General features: G+C 33.8%; 1 protein-coding gene across 3 annotated transcripts in view; it reads left to right on the top strand.

The window, feature by feature from the left end:
• The window catches only part of scn5lab (sodium channel, voltage gated, type V-like, alpha b), a 183,044-nt gene extending 165,705 nt beyond the window's left edge, over positions 1-17,339 (top strand). Inside the window, exons 20-24 of one of the 3 annotated variants that reach the window (XM_079806384.1) lie at positions 1,276-1,329; positions 1,413-1,554; positions 1,625-1,725; positions 2,887-3,157; positions 17,169-17,339. In XM_079806384.1, the coding sequence (XP_079662510.1) occupies positions 1,276-1,329; positions 1,413-1,554; positions 1,625-1,725; positions 2,887-3,157; positions 17,169-17,245 (645 nt within the window). In that variant the 3' untranslated portion in view covers positions 17,246-17,339. Of the gene's footprint in view, positions 1-1,275; positions 1,330-1,412; positions 1,555-1,620; positions 1,726-2,886; positions 3,158-7,869; positions 9,229-17,168 lie in introns of those variants that run through there. The other 2 variants (XM_079806383.1, XM_079806382.1) reach the window with 2 other exon arrangements.
• The last annotated feature ends 569 nt before the right edge of the window (positions 17,340-17,908 follow it).

Here is a 17,908-nt window from a genome sequence, read left to right as displayed (position 1 = left end):
TTTTTTATATTTAAATGGATATAAAATATAAAATTTTCATGTCATCTACACATTTTGTACTTAATAATTACAATATATATTTAAAGAAATTATTAATTTATTATTTTTAACTTTAAGTTGGTCAAGTATGGTGACGTAAAAAAAATATTTATAGTTAGTAAAAATAATAATACAATTCAGTTTTTGATTATTTTAATGGATATAAAATATACAAATTTCATGTCACCTACACTTTTTCAGCTTAATTAAAATATATTCGATTGTAAAGAATAAAACATTTATTAAAAAAAAATATTTTAAAGTTTAAGTTAGACAAGTATGGGTGATGATAAAAATGTATACAAACATTTATAGTTATTAAAAATAATAAAATGTAGTAAAACTATTTTTTAAATGTAAAAAAAAAATAATGTTAAATAATATCAATGGATAAAAAATATAAAATTTTTCAATAATGAATTATTTTTAATTTTAAGTTGGATAAGTATTAGTGACCTGAAAAATGTTTTAAAACTATTTATAGTTATTCAAAATAAAATAAAAAGTAGTTAAATGCATTTTTTATATTTAATATTATCCATTTATTTTATTATTTTAGTGGATATAAAATATAAAATGTTCATGTCACCTACACTTTATCAGCTTAGTTATTAAAATCTATATTAAATTGTACATTTGGGAAAAAAAATAAATAATAATTATTATTTTTAACTTCAAGATGAACCAAGTATGGTTTATTAAAAATAATAAAATGTAGTAAAATACACTTTTAATGCCACCCACATTTTTTCAGCTTAATTTATTTTATATATATATATATATATATATATATATATATATATATATATATATATATATATATATATCATTTATATAAAATATTATATTAAAAAATATATTTATATATAAATAAAAAAATATTTCAGATAAAAAAAAATGTATGACTATTAAAAAATACATTTGTAATGTCAAGTTAATGTTAAAAATAATTATTTAAAGTAATAATAAAATAAAGTATTTGTGTGCATGTGTCATAATTTAAAGTCGGCATGTCTTTTCTTCCCTCTTGTGCCGTATATCCGAGATAAACGCTTCTCAAACAAGAACAAATGTAGGGCGGGGTTTGAGTGTGTCTGTGTGGAATTGATTGGATGGTTGTGGTTTGCTATTGGCTGATCTCATGTGAGTGACAGGTGGCCCCGCCCTCATCATCAGAGAAGATGATTCAAGATTATGGAACATGAATTTATTTAACAAACTCTTTTTCTTCTCCAGGCCACCTTCAAGGGTTGGATGGAGATCATGTACGCCGCAGTCGACTCGCGATCCGTAAGCACTTCATTAAACATGATTATGATTGAACCTCTTATGAAAGTATGGTTTGCTTATTTGAGTGTGATCTGATGAGACAGGTGGAAGAGCAGCCCATTAAAGAGAAGAGCCTCTACATGTACCTGTACTTCGTCATCTTCATCATCTTCGGCTCCTTCTTCACGCTCAATCTCTTCATCGGTGTCATCATCGACAATTTCAACCAGCAGAAACGAAAGATGAGTATTAAAATCATAACGGGTGTGAGTGTGATGGAGCAGTGATAATAACAGCACAGTTTCTCTGTACTTAGGTGGACAGGACATCTTCATGACAGAAGAACAGAAGAAATATTATAACGCCATGAAAAAATTGGGATCCAAGAAACCGCAGAAACCCATCCCAAGACCTCCCGTGAGTAATAATATCTCAGAAAAATAGCAAATATCTAAACCTGAGATTATGACTTTTATTATGTTGACCACAAAAATATACATGCCATCCACACTTTTCCAGCATATTTTTATTATATGATCACTTAATAACTCATATTTGAATAAAATGTAGTATAATGACCATAAAAATATAGCATATTATATACTAGTCATTAAAATTATAGTTATTAAAAAAAATGTAATGTAGTAAAATAATTATTTGTATTATTTAATATGATTTTTTTAATTATTTGAATGACCATAAAATTGTCATGTCACATACACTTGTTCAGTTTAATAATAAAACATTTTAAATTTTACTTTATGTAAATATTTATTTTTAACTTTAAGTTGGATAAATATGGGTGACATGAAAATCTTTCAAAATATTTGCTGTTATTAAAATAATAAAATACAATTATTTAATATTATTCAATTTTTAAATCATTTTTATGACCATGCAATATACAAATTTCATGCCACATATTTGCACACACTTTTTTCAGCTCAGCAATTAAAATATATATTAGATTGAAAAACTATGAAACATTTTTACACACAATATATTTCAGAAATATATTACTTGTACACAAATGTATGATGTGTGTGTATGTATGTATATATATATATACATTTAAATAATGTAGTATAATAATCATGCAAAAAAATCTAAAATTATATATTTTCAATAAATTTTTAATGACTATAAAATAATTTTTCATGTCACTTTTTCAACTTAAAAAGAATAATTTAATATACAAATGTAAAATATTATATAAAAAAATACGTTTTTAGCATTAAATTGAAAAAGTGACATGAAAATTAAAAAATATATATATATTATTAAAAAGATATTTTATATTTTTTTCTAAAAAAATAAAAAAAAATTAAATCATTTTAATGACTATAAAAACAATGCAATTTTAATGTCACTTTTTCAATTTAATGCTAGAAATAATAGTGTAAATGAATGTTATGAATACATTGAAGTGGGAATATGAATGTTTCTCTCAGTGTTGATGTGTGTGTGTGTGTGTGTGTGTGTGTGTGTGTGTGTGTGTGTGTGTGTGTGTGTGTGTGTGTGTGTGTGTGTGTGTGTGTGTGTGTGTGTGTGTGTGTGTGTGTGTGTGTGTGTCCTCAGAACCCAGTGCAGGGCTTCTTCTTCGACCTGGTGTCCAAACAGGCCTTTGACATCATCATCATGCTGCTGATCATCCTCAACATGGTGACGATGATGGTGGAGACGGATGAGCAGTCTCCCAGCATCGAGTACATCCTCTACTACATCAACCTGGCCTTCATCGTGGTCTTCACCGCAGAGTGCATCATTAAAATCATCGCGCTGCGCTGCTACTTCTTCACCGTCAGCTGGAACATCTTTGACTTTGTGGTTGTCATCCTCTCCATTGTGGGTAAGCGGATAATACTACCATAAATACACATTCATTCAATATTTCTTTAAGGGTCACCGCCAGCAAGAGCTCGCCAGCGACAAAAAAAAAAAGTATATATAAATATATATATATATATAAAAAAAATCTAGTTATTCAACTTCTTCACACTTTTTCCTCTAGGAAAAAAATAAAAAAAAAAAATGTATATATATATATTTATTTATTAAATTGTAAATTAAGCTGGGTATAGGTGGCATGACCATGTATAAAAAATGTCCAGTAATTAAAAATAATAAAATGAAGTAAAATAAATGTTTAATATTATTCATCTTTAAAATATTTTAATGATATTAAAATATACAATTTGCATGCCACCCACACTTTTCAGCTTAATCATTAAAATATATATTAGATCGTAAATTATTTACATTTTAAACCCTAAAAATGTTAAATAGAAATATTTATTTTCATCTTATTTAATATTACGCTTCTTTAAATTATTTGATTGTAAAATATTTAAAAATGTATTTAAAATGAATTATGTTTAGTATGGGTGATATGAAAAATATATACAAATTATTAATAATATATTAGTTATTATATAAATTATTTTTCATTTATTATTATTACATTTTGATGACCATACCTTTTTTAAATGCCAACTATTAATAATTAAAATATATTTTTTAAAACTTTTTAAATTATGGTTGACATTAAAAATGTATCAAAATATTTAGTGTTATTAAAAATATTAAAATGAAATGTTTCATAGTATTTAATAGTATTATTTTTTTAATGACCATAAAATATAAAATTGTCATGCCACATTCACTTGTTCAGTTTAATAATAAAAATTTAATTAAGTAAAATCTAATACATAATTTAAAGTTGGACAAGTATGGGTGACATGATAAATCTATCAAAATATTTAGTGTTATTAAAAATAATAAAATGCCGTAAAATACACCTTTCATATTATTTAATATTATTAATTATCAAACCATATACAACTTTCACGCCACATACACTTTTTCAGCTTAATAATAAAGAAAAATTAGATTGAAAAACTATGAAAAATATACTAATTTTTACACAGAATATTACAGAAATATATTGAACTTAATGTTAAAAATAATCATTTAATATAATTAATAAAAATATGTTTCTGCATGAAACAATATGATGTAATATCTCTGACCGTGGCATTAAATATCAAGGTCTAAAGACGTTCAGTGCACTCCTGTAGCTCTTGACCTGCTGATAAATAGGCGTGTGACCCTGAGAAAGGTCATCGGTTAAGGTCATTTCAGAAATCAGGCCTGTCAACTCCGGTGATTGGCCAGTGATTGAGCTTCGTCCGCTGACCGTTCCCCGTCTGTCTCTCAAGAGGGTTAAAAGCTTAAAGACACACCGCGCAAATGTACACATGAGCAATTTAACTCCTAAGTGGGACCAACTCGACAATAAATCATAAGTGGTTATGGTTAGTAATGGGTCTGGTCATAATAGGGCGTCTAGATGGACAGTATGCTGTCAAATTAATAGTTCATGTCGTTCCAAACACACATCCTGTTATTTTTTTACACGGAAAACAAAAAGTATCATCTTTCAGATACATACAGGTCATATCTCAGCTCAATATTGGATATTCTTGATGACAGCACTCATAAATAGGGCTGTGAATCTTTGGGTAGGCAGCAAATCGATGCGATTCACATTCAATTCGATGCGATTCGATTCATTTGAATCGATTCTACATTTTTTTTATAAGCATTCATAGGATTATTATTATTAAAATGCTTCCCCCAATGTGTTTTAGTCAGGGCGTGAATTACCCAGCGGCCTTCAGGGGTCAGAGAGTGGGCAAACAAAAACCATTCACTCTAAAAAAAAAGGCTCGTAATCATAGGGGAACCTTTTTTAGTGCTATATAGCACCAATTTTGGTGCTTCAGTGGTTCTTCAGCGGTTCTTCAGAGGTGCTATATAGCACCTTAGTCAAAGAACCGGTGAAGAACCTCTGAAGAACCGCTGAAGAACCACTGAAGCACCAAAATTGGTGCTATATAGCACTGAAGAACCGCTGAAGAACCACTGAAGCACCAAAATTGGTGCTATATAGCACTAAAAAAGGTTCCCCTATGATTACGAGCCAAGAACCATTTTTGGTGCAATATAGAACCTTTTTTTTTTTAGAGTGTTGTTAATGTTAGTTCATGTTATTACTATATTATTATTATACACTTCATTTTAATTGCCTATAAAAATGGCATTTAACCATAGAAATTTACATAAGCCAAAATTTAAAAAGCCATTAAAAGTATTACTTAATGCTAACTATTGTGTAGGATAGTGTTAATGGCTACACAACCTTATTAACTCTTACAGGTCTGCACAGCAGTGTTGATTTCGTCAACAACCTTTTTTCACTGACGAAAACGAGACGATAACTAAATAGAAAATAGTGTTGGATGACAAAAACTATGACGAAAATCAACTGTCATTTTCGTCAACAAATAAAAACGAGATGAAAATGTTAGGGAGGGTCGATTAGGGAAGAGATGGGGTCAGAACTGATGTCCTTAATTTAATTTAATTCCCATTTAATTCATAGTCAGGAGGAAAGACCAGTATTTGACACATATTCAATAAAATATCAGGGTTATAATAGTTCACTCAAATCATTAAAAACAAATCTTCATTACTTGAAATTAAATAAATGATAACTGAAATTAAAAAAATAAATAAACTTATTTGAAGCTTTAGCTTAACCTGATATGGCCTACTGACTAAAACAGAAATACAAAGTTATAAAAACAATATAGATGTTTTAAAAAAACAAACAAAAAAGTGAATTGAGCTCTTTCGAGCATTTTTAATGTCAAAAACAAAATTATGTCAAGTGACAGTCGGTTATGTAATGCTTAAATGCTTAATGTATTACAATTTAACTAAACTCATTAGATTTTAGGAGACAAACTAGAAACAGTTCAGGTGACTAAAATATGACTAAAACTAAATGGTATTTTAGTCAAAAGACTATGACTAAAACTAAATCAAAATTTGCCGTCAATATTACCACTGCTGCACAGTTTTCACATTTAAACGATCCTGTTTTGCGATTTAATATTCACAGACACTAACAGAATAAACTTACCTCACAATCAGCAGCTGAATCCGTTGCTCTTACAAATAAACAGCTTTTCTTCGGAGGTAAATTATTCCAGGATTATTCCTCACCGCATCTCAAAACGTTGTAAAGTGTTGGTGTGTTTATTTGATTTGATGTGGGCGTTGACTCTGTTCACACAGATCGCGTCAGTATTTGAATCTCAAAAGAACGGGCGCTCCGAACGACTGACAACTCTCTCTTTTCAAACAGATTACATAAACACAGAACATTATGTAAAACCTGACATTTCAATGTTTCTTTAGACATCCGTCTCATAATTGTGTGACAAGTATTCACTAAGTTACAGTTCATTTTCTGAAGAGAATCAGATTAGACATCATTTACAGAGAGGCTGAAGATCGCGCATCATGTTTGTTTTCTTTATTTTGCAAAAAGCACAACATTTAGTTTTTATTGGGAGTTTACACAAGTAAAAACTTAACAGATGTATAACACTTGCCTGTATGACCAAAATCGACTTTTGAGTCTCTTTCGCACTGATAAGAAAAAAAACGAGGTGGTGGAAATTCATGGCCCCCAGAATATTTAGTTTTTATGAATATCTGAACATGCAATATATCAAAAGAAAGAACAGACCCTCTGCTTTTCAACAAAAGTAGATGATCGCATTATTTTACATGTGCAATCGCTTGTCTATGCGTCGTCTTCGCCTGTGTTTTGATCAGGAGGTTCTGTACTCTCCTGCGCCCCCTAGCGCGTGAAAGCCGGAAATTCCCATCAATGGCAGGGAGAGAGTTAAAGGGATAGTTCACCCAAAAATGAAAATTAGCCCATAATTTACTCACCTCCAAATCATCCTAGGTGTATATGACATTCTTCTTTCAGACAAATAAAATCGGAGTTATATTACAAAAGTCCAGGCTAATCCAAGCATTAGAATTGGATTCATAGTTGCTCTGTTTTTGAAGTCCCTAATAAGTGCATCTGTCCGTCATATAACTGCTCCACGCAGCTCTGGGGTGTTAATAAAGGCCTTCTGAAGCGAATCGATGCATTTGTGTAAGAAAAATATTAATATTTTTAACTTTATCAAGTAAACTTTCGACCGACCGTCTTCCATGGAAAAGTGTTGAAAGTGAAACTCCAGATGTGTTCGTGACGTCATGACCTGGTCGCGTTAGTCTTTCGATCGGCTGGGGAACTTTCAACAATTTTTCCATAATTTGAACAGGGAAGGCGGTCGGTCGAAAGTTTACTTGATAAAGTTGAAAATATGAATATTTTTCTTACACATCGATTTGCATCAGAAGGCCTTTATTAACACCCCAGAGCCGTGTGGAGCAGTTATATGACGGACAGATGCACTTTTTATGGACTTCAAAAACAGAGCAACTATGAATCCAATTCTAATGCTTGGATTAGCCTGAACTTTTGCAATATAACTCCGATTTTATTCGTCTGAAAGAAGAATGTCATACACACCTAGGATGATTTGAGGGTGAGTAAATTATGGGCTAATTTTCATTTTTGGGTGAACTATCCCTTTAACTGATGTAGTCAACAAATGAAATCTAATCGGTGTCTCTTTCTCATCGCAGGTATCGTTCTCGCGGACATCATCGAGAAATACTTCGTCTCGCCCACGCTTTTCCGAGTCATCCGCTTGGCTCGAATCGGACGGATCCTTCGGCTCATCCGCGGGGCGAAGGGAATCCGGACGTTGCTCTTTGCCTTAATGATGTCTCTCCCCGCACTGTTCAACATCGGCCTCCTGCTCTTCCTCGTCATGTTCATCTACGCCATTTTCGGCATGGCCAACTTCGCCTACGTCAAGAAGCAAGGCGGCATCGACGACATGTTCAACTTCGAGACGTTTGGCAACAGCATGATCTGCCTCTTCCAGATCACCACGTCGGCCGGATGGGACAATCTGCTCAATCCCATCCTGAACAACTCTCCTGAGGAGTGCGACCCGGATATCCCTCACACCGGCACGAACGCTCGAGGAAACTGCGGGAATCCTTCGGTGGGGATCACTTTCTTTGTGACCTACATCATTATTTCCTTTCTCATCGTGGTCAACATGTACATCGCCATCATCCTGGAGAACTTCAGCGTGGCGACCGAGGAGAGCACGGAGCCGTTGAGCGAGGACGACTTTGAGATGTTCTACGAGGTCTGGGAAAAGTTCGACCCGGAGGCCACGCAGTTCATCGAGTACAGCAAGCTTTCGGACTTCGCTGACACGCTTTCCGAGCCGCTGCGCATCGCCAAACCCAACAAGATCAAGCTGATCAACATGGATTTGCCGATGGTGAGCGGGGACAAGATCCACTGCCTGGACATCCTCTTCGCCTTCACCAAACGCGTGCTGGGCGAGTCGGGCGAGATGGACGCTCTGAAGCAGCAGATGGAAGAGAAGTTCATGATGGCCAACCCGTCTAAGATCTCCTACGAGCCGATCACCACGACTCTCCGGCGGAAGCAAGAGGACGTGTCCGCCACCATGATCCAGCGCTCGTACAGGCGGCATCTAATACGGCGTCAGATGAAACAAGCCTCGCTGCTTTACCGCCAACTCACCATGTCGGACGCCGACAAAGACGGCGACAGTTCCCCGGAGAACGAGGGCCTTATAGTCTCCATGATAATCGAGAACTACGGCACCGAACCCGAAGTCACGGAGACGCTTTCGGCCACGTCGTCTCCGCCGTCATACGACAGCGTCACCCGAGTGACTAGCGAGCTTTTTCACGCTCTAATCCCCGAGGCCACGAACACGGACCTCAGCGAACCCTTTCCTAGCACAGACCGAGATCGCGAGACGTTTCTGTGATGACGGACCTTTGTTTACCAAATGTACCATAGCTCAGATGAAGGTTTTTGTAGACTCTTGTGGGGAAAGTTGCTCTTTGACCATGCACACGTCAACCTTCACCGTTTGAATGCATGAATGAGATCCGTAGTTGCAATTAAAGGATTAGTTCACTTTTAAATAAACTTTTGCTGATAATTTACTCACCCCCATGCCATCCAAGATGTCCATGTCTTTCTTTCTGCAGTCGAAAAGAAATTAAGGTTTTGGATGAAAACATTCCAGGGGTTTCCTCCATATAATGGACTTCAATGGGCTCCAAACGGTTCAAGGTCCAAATGACAGTTTCAGTGCAGCTTCAAAGGGCTTTAAACGACACCAGATGATGAATAAGGGTCTTATCTAGCCACACCATCAGTTTCTGAGAGAAACCCAGCAGTATTTATGCTATTATTTTACCTCTTAACAGACGAACGTGATCATCTCTGAGCTCCGCCATAACTTCCGGCAAGTGAGGTCAAATACGATCATGGTCATAGATATGTTTATTGTAGATGCCTCATTCTACTGATCCGTGCAGGCGCTAATGAGGCATCTACGTATACATCTATGACCACGTTTGTATTTGACTTCACTTGCCGGAAGTTATGGCGGAGCTCAGAGATGATCACGTTCGACTGATAAGAGGTAAAATAATATCATAAATACTGCTGGGTTTCTCTCAGAAACTGATGGTTTGTCTTGATAAGACCCTTATTCATCATCTGGTGTCGTTTAAAGCCCTTTGAAGCTGCACTGAAACTGGCATTTGGACCTTGAACCGTTTGGAGCCCATTGAAGGCCATTATATGGAGAAAAACCCTGGACTGTTTTCATCCAAAACCTTAATTTCTTTTCGACTGCAGAAAGAAAGACATGGACATCTTGGATGGCATGGGGGTGAGTAAATTATCAGCAAAAGTTTATTTAAAAGTGAACTAATTCTTTAACGATCATATATACACACGTTTTAATCAGTCTGAGGTCTTACTTAAAATGGCGTGATTCCTTTATTCGTAGGAGAATCGTAGCGGTGGTGCATCCATGTAAATGTTATCGTTCACAACGCCATCTCGGAAAGCATGATGATTACCTCTTTCTGTGTCGCTAGCGATGAAAAGGTTTGCACTTTCGGGGTTTTTTTTCGTTGACCATTTGCGTTCGGTGTCGTCATCACACGGTGCGGTTTATCGAGACAGACAATCAGACATGCACCAGAAACGTCTCTCGCTTAACACCTGTCTTTACTAATTGCACACGCTTCTTTTTCCGAAACGACACTTTTGTTTCTATTGTGAAGTATTTATTTTGCATGAGGAAAAACTGCATGGTATGGAGGGGTAACGAGAACACTTTAAGGCTGAAAATAATTGTTTTGCACACTTATGCGTTCAGCAATAATTTGCTACATTTAGGTATAACGATAATGCTATTTATTGGAATTAAAAAGGTGTCAAAGTTTCTACTGTAACGGCCTCCAGCTGTACCTGTGGCTTATATTACTAGTGAAGATTATAGCACATGTGTTTTTCTATCTCAAACTGACATTAGGAGATCAGTCCGCTTGGACGCGGGTTGGCAGGATTGGTGAAGGGCTGTTTTATGTAGCAATAGATCCCAAGTGTGCCTGCTAGAACTAAATCCTGTGTTTATCACTCATCTTTGCTCATGCATTTGTTTTGGTTTGTGTAAATCATCACCAAGAATAGCACCGATCTCGAAGCGCTCCTCTGGCGTGACTTTACAGAAAGCGAAGCACTCGTTTGATGAGTGATTCTGTCAAAAAAAACAATAACAGGTGCTACAGTTGTTCATACTGTAAAACTGCCGTAAACGCAATTATGGGGGGATCAATTCCTCTGTGATGCAAGCAAACCTCTCCAGAATACACTACTGATCAAAAGTTTCTTAAAGGGACAGTTGCCCCAAAAATGTACTCACCCTCAAGTTGTTCCAAACCTGCATGAGTTTCATTCCTCTGCTGAACACAAAGGAAGATTGTTTGTAATCAAGCACATTTCGGCAGACATTGAGTGTTTTTTCCCACACTATCAACTATAACGCTTTGGGCCTCTTTGTTCAGAAATTAGGCATTAAAAAAAAAAACATTTGCTTGATTGTAGGGCTGTGACGGTGACGGTGAGGAAATTTTCCCACCAGTTAATTGACTTGTGACAAAACCAGTATAACCGGTGGGGGGGCTTTTGAAATCGCTAATTTTAAACCGAAAGTAAAATGCGCACGGCCGCTCGGGCATTCATAACGGAGCGGTGCGGAGCAAGACGAGTGTTTTCAATAAATTCCTATGAAAGTTAAGCTTCCATAGGCATGACCTGAAAACACACCGAGAATTCATCAAATCACCTTCAGATCGTGCTGGGTTTACCCATTCTTCCTGGCGATAGCATCCGATTGGCTCCTAAAGAGGCAGTGTCGTCACGTAAACAATGATTGACAGGGATGGCGTCCAATCACAAGACCTGTGAGTCGCAATAGTAGAGAACACAGGAAAGATGGAAAACGAGAAACATCCTCAAAACACTACGGATCATAATGATCCAAATCCACAACGAAATAAATAAGTATTTATGTCTAAGAGAATTTATATAAAGCTATATAGGAATCTAGTGGTTACAACATGGCATTACATAAGCTTTTCTTTCTGTTACTCCCACCAGATGGCACCAATCTACCTTCAAAAATGTGACTTTAAATGCTATTTTAACATTGAATATTGCTTTAATGAGAAACAATTCAAAATATATTAGAAAGAAATTGTGCATTATATTCAATGGGAAAAAAAATAGCTAATAGAAATTTGTATAAATATTGCATAGTATCATACAAATTCGAAATAGTAATCTAAAAATATTATTGAACAAAATATATTCCATTGTTTTTTTCCTGGGAAAAAACAAAAGTTACATTTCAAGGCTTCGGTCACTTTTGACCGCGAAGGAGCCGAGTGTGAACCCTAAACCAAGAGGACCAGACATCGATCAAAAATGACAGTAAAGATCATTTAATTTTTTTATTTAATAATTAATTTGTAATAATTATATAGTGCAAATGCTGTTCTTTTGAAGATTCTATTCATCAAAGAATCTTGAAACGTAAAAATTTATCACGTTTCCACAAAATTATTGATAATAATCATAAATATGTTTCATCAAATCAGACGAGAATGATTTGTGAAGGATCATGTGACACTGAAGACTGGAGTAATACTGCTGAAAATCACAGGAATAAATTATACTTTACTATATATTCACATAGAGAACAGCTGATCTACATTATAATAATATTTTTTTTTTTTTGCTGTATTTTTGATCAAATAAAAGCCGCCTTGGTGACTCCAAAACATTAACGATCCCAAACTTTTGAACGGTAGTGTATATGAATATCAAGTCATTGTTATGATATAATTACACAGTAAAGCTCTGATCGATTGCCCGATCGCCTTCACATGTAAAAGCGAAGCTCGTGTTTCCGTGTAAAGCGCTGATGTGTGTCATGTGACATGATGAATTGTAAACACGTATCATATGTCACTGTGTGCATTGACTTTACACAGGCTTTAATTTACAAGAAAACTGATACGTGTCATGCGCTAAACACATTTACACGCCTTAAACACACAGAGATAAACTCTGTAATGAATTGTTAATGCCATTTTTCTCAGTTTTGGGTTTGTTTGCATTAGATTTGAGCACTTGAGCATATTTATATGGACCTTATTCAGGCTGGACGCCATGTTTAATAAAGCTAAAACAACACCGTATAAATACATTGAGGCATTTATATGCTAATTTGAAATGATTATAGGGTATTTATGTATTGCTGTTACACCCAACAGCCCTTGATTTTCCATCTAAGGTCATAACAGAAATGATTCTCTCAGAAACTGATCCACTGAATATCTAAATATGGCGTCTAGACTGACTGAAATCCATTGGCAAGAGCTTAAAAAGCACCTGATTTGCATTTAACACGCTTTAAATCGCTCCTGTTTCATTGACGTCGCAGCAGATTATTCAGTGTCTGTGTATCATTCCCAAGTCAACATGAGATCAATATTTACATGTTCATTGTGAATGATTCATCAGTGTTTGTTCATCAATCGCACATTCTGTTCACGAGTAAAACGGCCAGTTTCATGTCGACTATAAATGGAAACACAAATGTAATGCATATAAATGACGAATGACGCGATTAGCCACATCTGGACTGTGTGATGAACTGCCTTTGGTCAAACTGTATTTGCACAGGAGAGGAGCCATACATTTCTGTGAGCTTTAGTTGAGGCGCGTTCCCGTTGACGTGATGCTTTCGGACGGGCCGCTCTGAGGTTCAGACCCCTTCTGTGGAGCCGTTCTCTCTCCTCGTCAAACTAAACCAAAGAGTCTTCTCTCATTACTGGAACAATAATTACACCGGGAGCGAAGCACACGGGCTCTGTTCAACACTAGTGGGACGTCTACACGATTCAAGCAGGATAATCACACACAAATGCATCATTTCAAATTTCATTTGACTCCTTTTGGTGAGAATTTTCTCCTTTTTTTGAGTTTATCTTCCTCCTGAAACTCCTCTTTTTACATTTTGTCATTGCACAAACACACTAGATTAAGTTAATTTGACTAAGTTTTTTGTTTTTTTTTACTTTTTCTTAGAATATTTAGGCCTAAATGTACGATTTGCATATAAATGTTCCATGCATTTGTATCACACATTTTTAACATAAGCTGATCATTTTAATATGATGCATCATATTTGTCAGTCACACAGAAATCTAGTGTGCAATAGTGTGTTTTAAACACAATAACCAGCGTTATGCATATCAATCCATTTGTTTCAATCTCATACATAATTGAATATTGCTTGTTTAGCCATATTTTACCATATTCGTACCTTTTTAACATTCACATTGAACAGATTTATGCTGATTTTAAACTATTTGAATAAATGCAGTTTGAAAACATGATTTAAATAAAAAACAAATAGTTAATAATAAACTATGCCATAATTTATTGCACAGGAGAGGAGACGTTTATTTATGTTTGACTGACAAATATGAATCACGTGACTTTTATTAGTTTATGGTAAAACTATAATTCAAATGGATGGAAATGTGCAATTCGAATAGATATATTTTAAATAGGATGTATATATATATATGACTTTACACAGGCTTTAATTTACAAGAAAACTGATACGTGTCATGCGCTAAACACATTTACACGCCTTAAACACACAGAGATAAACTCTGTAATGAATTGTTAATGCCATTTTTCTCAGTTTTGGGTTTGTTTGCATTAGATTGACCATATTTATATGGACTTTATTCAGGCTGGACGCCATGTTTAATAAAGCTCAAACGAGGCTGTGTTTGATCGGAAACAACACCGTATAAATACATTGAGGCATTTATATGCTAATTTCAAATGATTATAGGGTATTTATGTATTGCTGTTACACCCAACAGCCCTTGATTTTCCATCTAAGGTCATAACAGAAATGATTCTCTCAGAAACTGATCCACTGAATATCTAAATATGGCGTCTAGACTGACTGAAATCCATTGGCAAGAGCTTAAAAAGCACCTGATTTGCATTTAACACGCGTTAAATCGCTCCTGTTTCATTGACGTTACAGCAGATTATACAGTGATTATTCATTAGTTTATGGTAAAACTATAATTCAATTCGAATAGATATATTTTAAATAGGATGTATATATATAAATCACTGAAAAATGTTTTTGTTTTTAACTTAAAAAATGTTAGTTTTTGTGCTTCCTTAATTTTAAGTTTAGTCAACTCAAATATTAGTTTGTTAAAACTGTAATTCAAATGGATGGAAATTTGCAAATATATATCAAAATTAAAATATATATAGTTTAAATAGGATGTATATATACATCCTATTTAAAATATATATATAAAAAAAAATATATATATATATATATATATATATATATATATAATATATATATAATCACTGTAAAAAAAGTTTACATTTTTGCAAAAAGTACATTTTTGTGTTTCCTTAAAATTGTAAATTTACTCAACTCAAATATCCAAGCTTTTTGTACAGCTTTACTTTTCAAGTCGACTAAATGTAAAATGTTAAGGCGGCACAAACACTTTTTTAATATGAAACTGTGTGTATGTCACAATTACGGCATCATTATTTTCAGTTAAATAACTATATTTGCACAGCCGTTTCATTTATGTTTGACTGTTACAACTGTATAATTCAAATGGATGGATTACATAAATCATATTAATCTAAATAATATACATATATATATATATATATATATATATATATATATATATATATATATATATATATATATATATATATATATATATATATATATATATATATATATATATATAAATATAATCACTGTAAAAAAAAAAATAGGATAACTTAAAAAAAGTATGTTTTTGTGCTTCCTTAAATTTGTAAGTTTACTCAACTCAAATATCCAAGTTGTCACTTTTCAAGTCGACTAAACGTACAATTTTAATGCGACACTAACTAACTTTTTCAGTCTGTATGTATATATATATATATATATATATATATATATATATATATATATATATATATATATATATATATATATATATATATATATATATATATGTGTGTGTTACCCTGGACTCATGCGTCTCACGGGTATATCTGTGGCAATAGCACATCGTACGGGTCAAAATGATCCATTTTTCTTTTATGCCAAACATCATTAGGATATTAAGATCATGTTCCATGTAAATGTCCTACCGTAAATATATCAGAAATATATTATTAGTAGTAATATGCGTTGCTGAGGACTTCATTTGGACAACTTTAAAGGAGATTTTCTCAATATCCAGATTTTTTTGCCCCCTCAGAGGCCAGATTTTCACATATTGTCCTGTCCTTAACAAACCACACACTAATGGAAAGCTATTAATTCAGCTTTCAGAGGATGTATACATCTCAATTTTTTTTTAAAGACCCTTATGACTGGTGTTGTGGTCCAGGGTCAGATATAATGACGTGTTGCTGTCCATGTAGGCCGCTCACATGTGTTCAGAACAGAGCCGGATTCATCTCACAGTAATAACTCATTTTAGTCGCATCCTCAAAAGACAAATAATATACAAATTTCAAATCTTTTTGTGAGCCAGGACGTCTAGGGGAACCGTATAATCATACGCGTTATGGAAAACCTGGACAAACATCCATCTTGGAGGATTCCCAGGAAGACGGTTTTCATTGAAACCAGATCAGAGATTATTAAAAAGGGGAACATCTTTAATAAAGCTGAACTATTATCGCTTGCCGAAAGCATCACATTAAACGACTTTTAATAAGCAAATATTCTTTAGAAATGATTGAAACCCTGTCCATAAATCCCGTACAGAAACGATATTAGCGAGCGAATGTACCTCACGCCCCTCGTCATCCATTGTCTTTATCTTTCCTTTCATGCATTGATGCTGAAGTTATGAATTAATATGATTCATGCAGTATGTATTTATCACCCACAAATTAAGCACAGGGAAATTTTTCTATCTACTGTTTGTTTCGAAAACAATACAAATGTGTGCAATACAAGAGCATATGTCAGATATGGTAATTAAAAGGCATATTTTATCTATGCTTTATATATATATATGAATATATATACATGTATGTAATGTAAAAATATCAGTTATCTTGAAGCGAGTGTATTTTATAATGGTAGACTTTGCTGTATTTACTTGCTGTTTTTTTATTTAGATTTTTTGTTTTTTTTTGTAAGAAAAAAATTGAAATGATCAACTTTTTGCGCGAGGAGTGTGTTTGACGATGACAGCTGATCTGGGATCAGGTTTCCAGAGGCTGGAGCCGTTAGCCAGTATAGAGGACCAAACAGGTCCTGGGTCAGTTTTTGGAGACCTGCTTTCCCAACACATTTCCCCTCAGAGTCTGGCATCCGAACACTCGACCCCTCCAAACATTTGGTGGCGGATTCTTTCTGATGGTTTCTTTTGTACACTTTTAGGACGTGCATGTGGCAGTATGAGACTTTTCTCGTTTGGAAGCGACACACGGACGGAGCGGATGCGAGACTGGAGTTGATGGAAAGACGAGGGAAGAGGAATCAGCGTTGTTGCCAATTAGAAAAACACCATGTATATCCATAGTCAAATAAACAATAGGATTCATTCTCTGTGTGATCTGGAGTCAGTCATTGATTTACACACGGCCACTGGGGTCCTTCATTTCGGTTTCATTCACATTTACAAGTTTTTCATTTTTATGGTCATTTTAGTTTAGTTTTTAGTCAATTCGGTATGTGCTTTTGTCGTTTTATTAGTTTATATATATATATATATATATCAATTTATTAAAATTTTAATTTTTCACTTCAGTGTTATTTTAGTTTAATTAACAATTTGAGTTAGCTTTTAATTAAAAAAAATAGTTTTCATTTTAATTTTAGTTTACATTTTTGTCATTTTGTTGCACTTTTTACATTCTTTTCTATTTTTTATAAATATATTGCAATTAAGGTTTAATTTATTTTATATTTCAATAAGTTCATTTTTCACTTCAGTGTTATTTTAGTTTAATTAATAAAATTGTTTAGTTTTCATGGTAATTTTAGTTAAAATTGTAGTCATTTCGGTATTGCTTTTGTCATTTTATTTGTTTTAATTTAGCAATTTATTTTATTTTAGTTTTTAACAATTTTTTCTCTTCAGTGTTATTTTGGTTTAATTAATCATTTGAATTAGCTTT

The sequence above is a fragment of the Gobio gobio genome, assembly GCF_949357685.1.
Source record: "Gobio gobio genome assembly, chromosome: 23".
Lineage (NCBI taxonomy): Eukaryota > Metazoa > Chordata > Actinopteri > Cypriniformes > Gobionidae > Gobio > Gobio gobio.
Note: the sequence above shows the minus strand (reverse complement) of the source record. Positions and strands in the feature narration are given on the sequence as shown.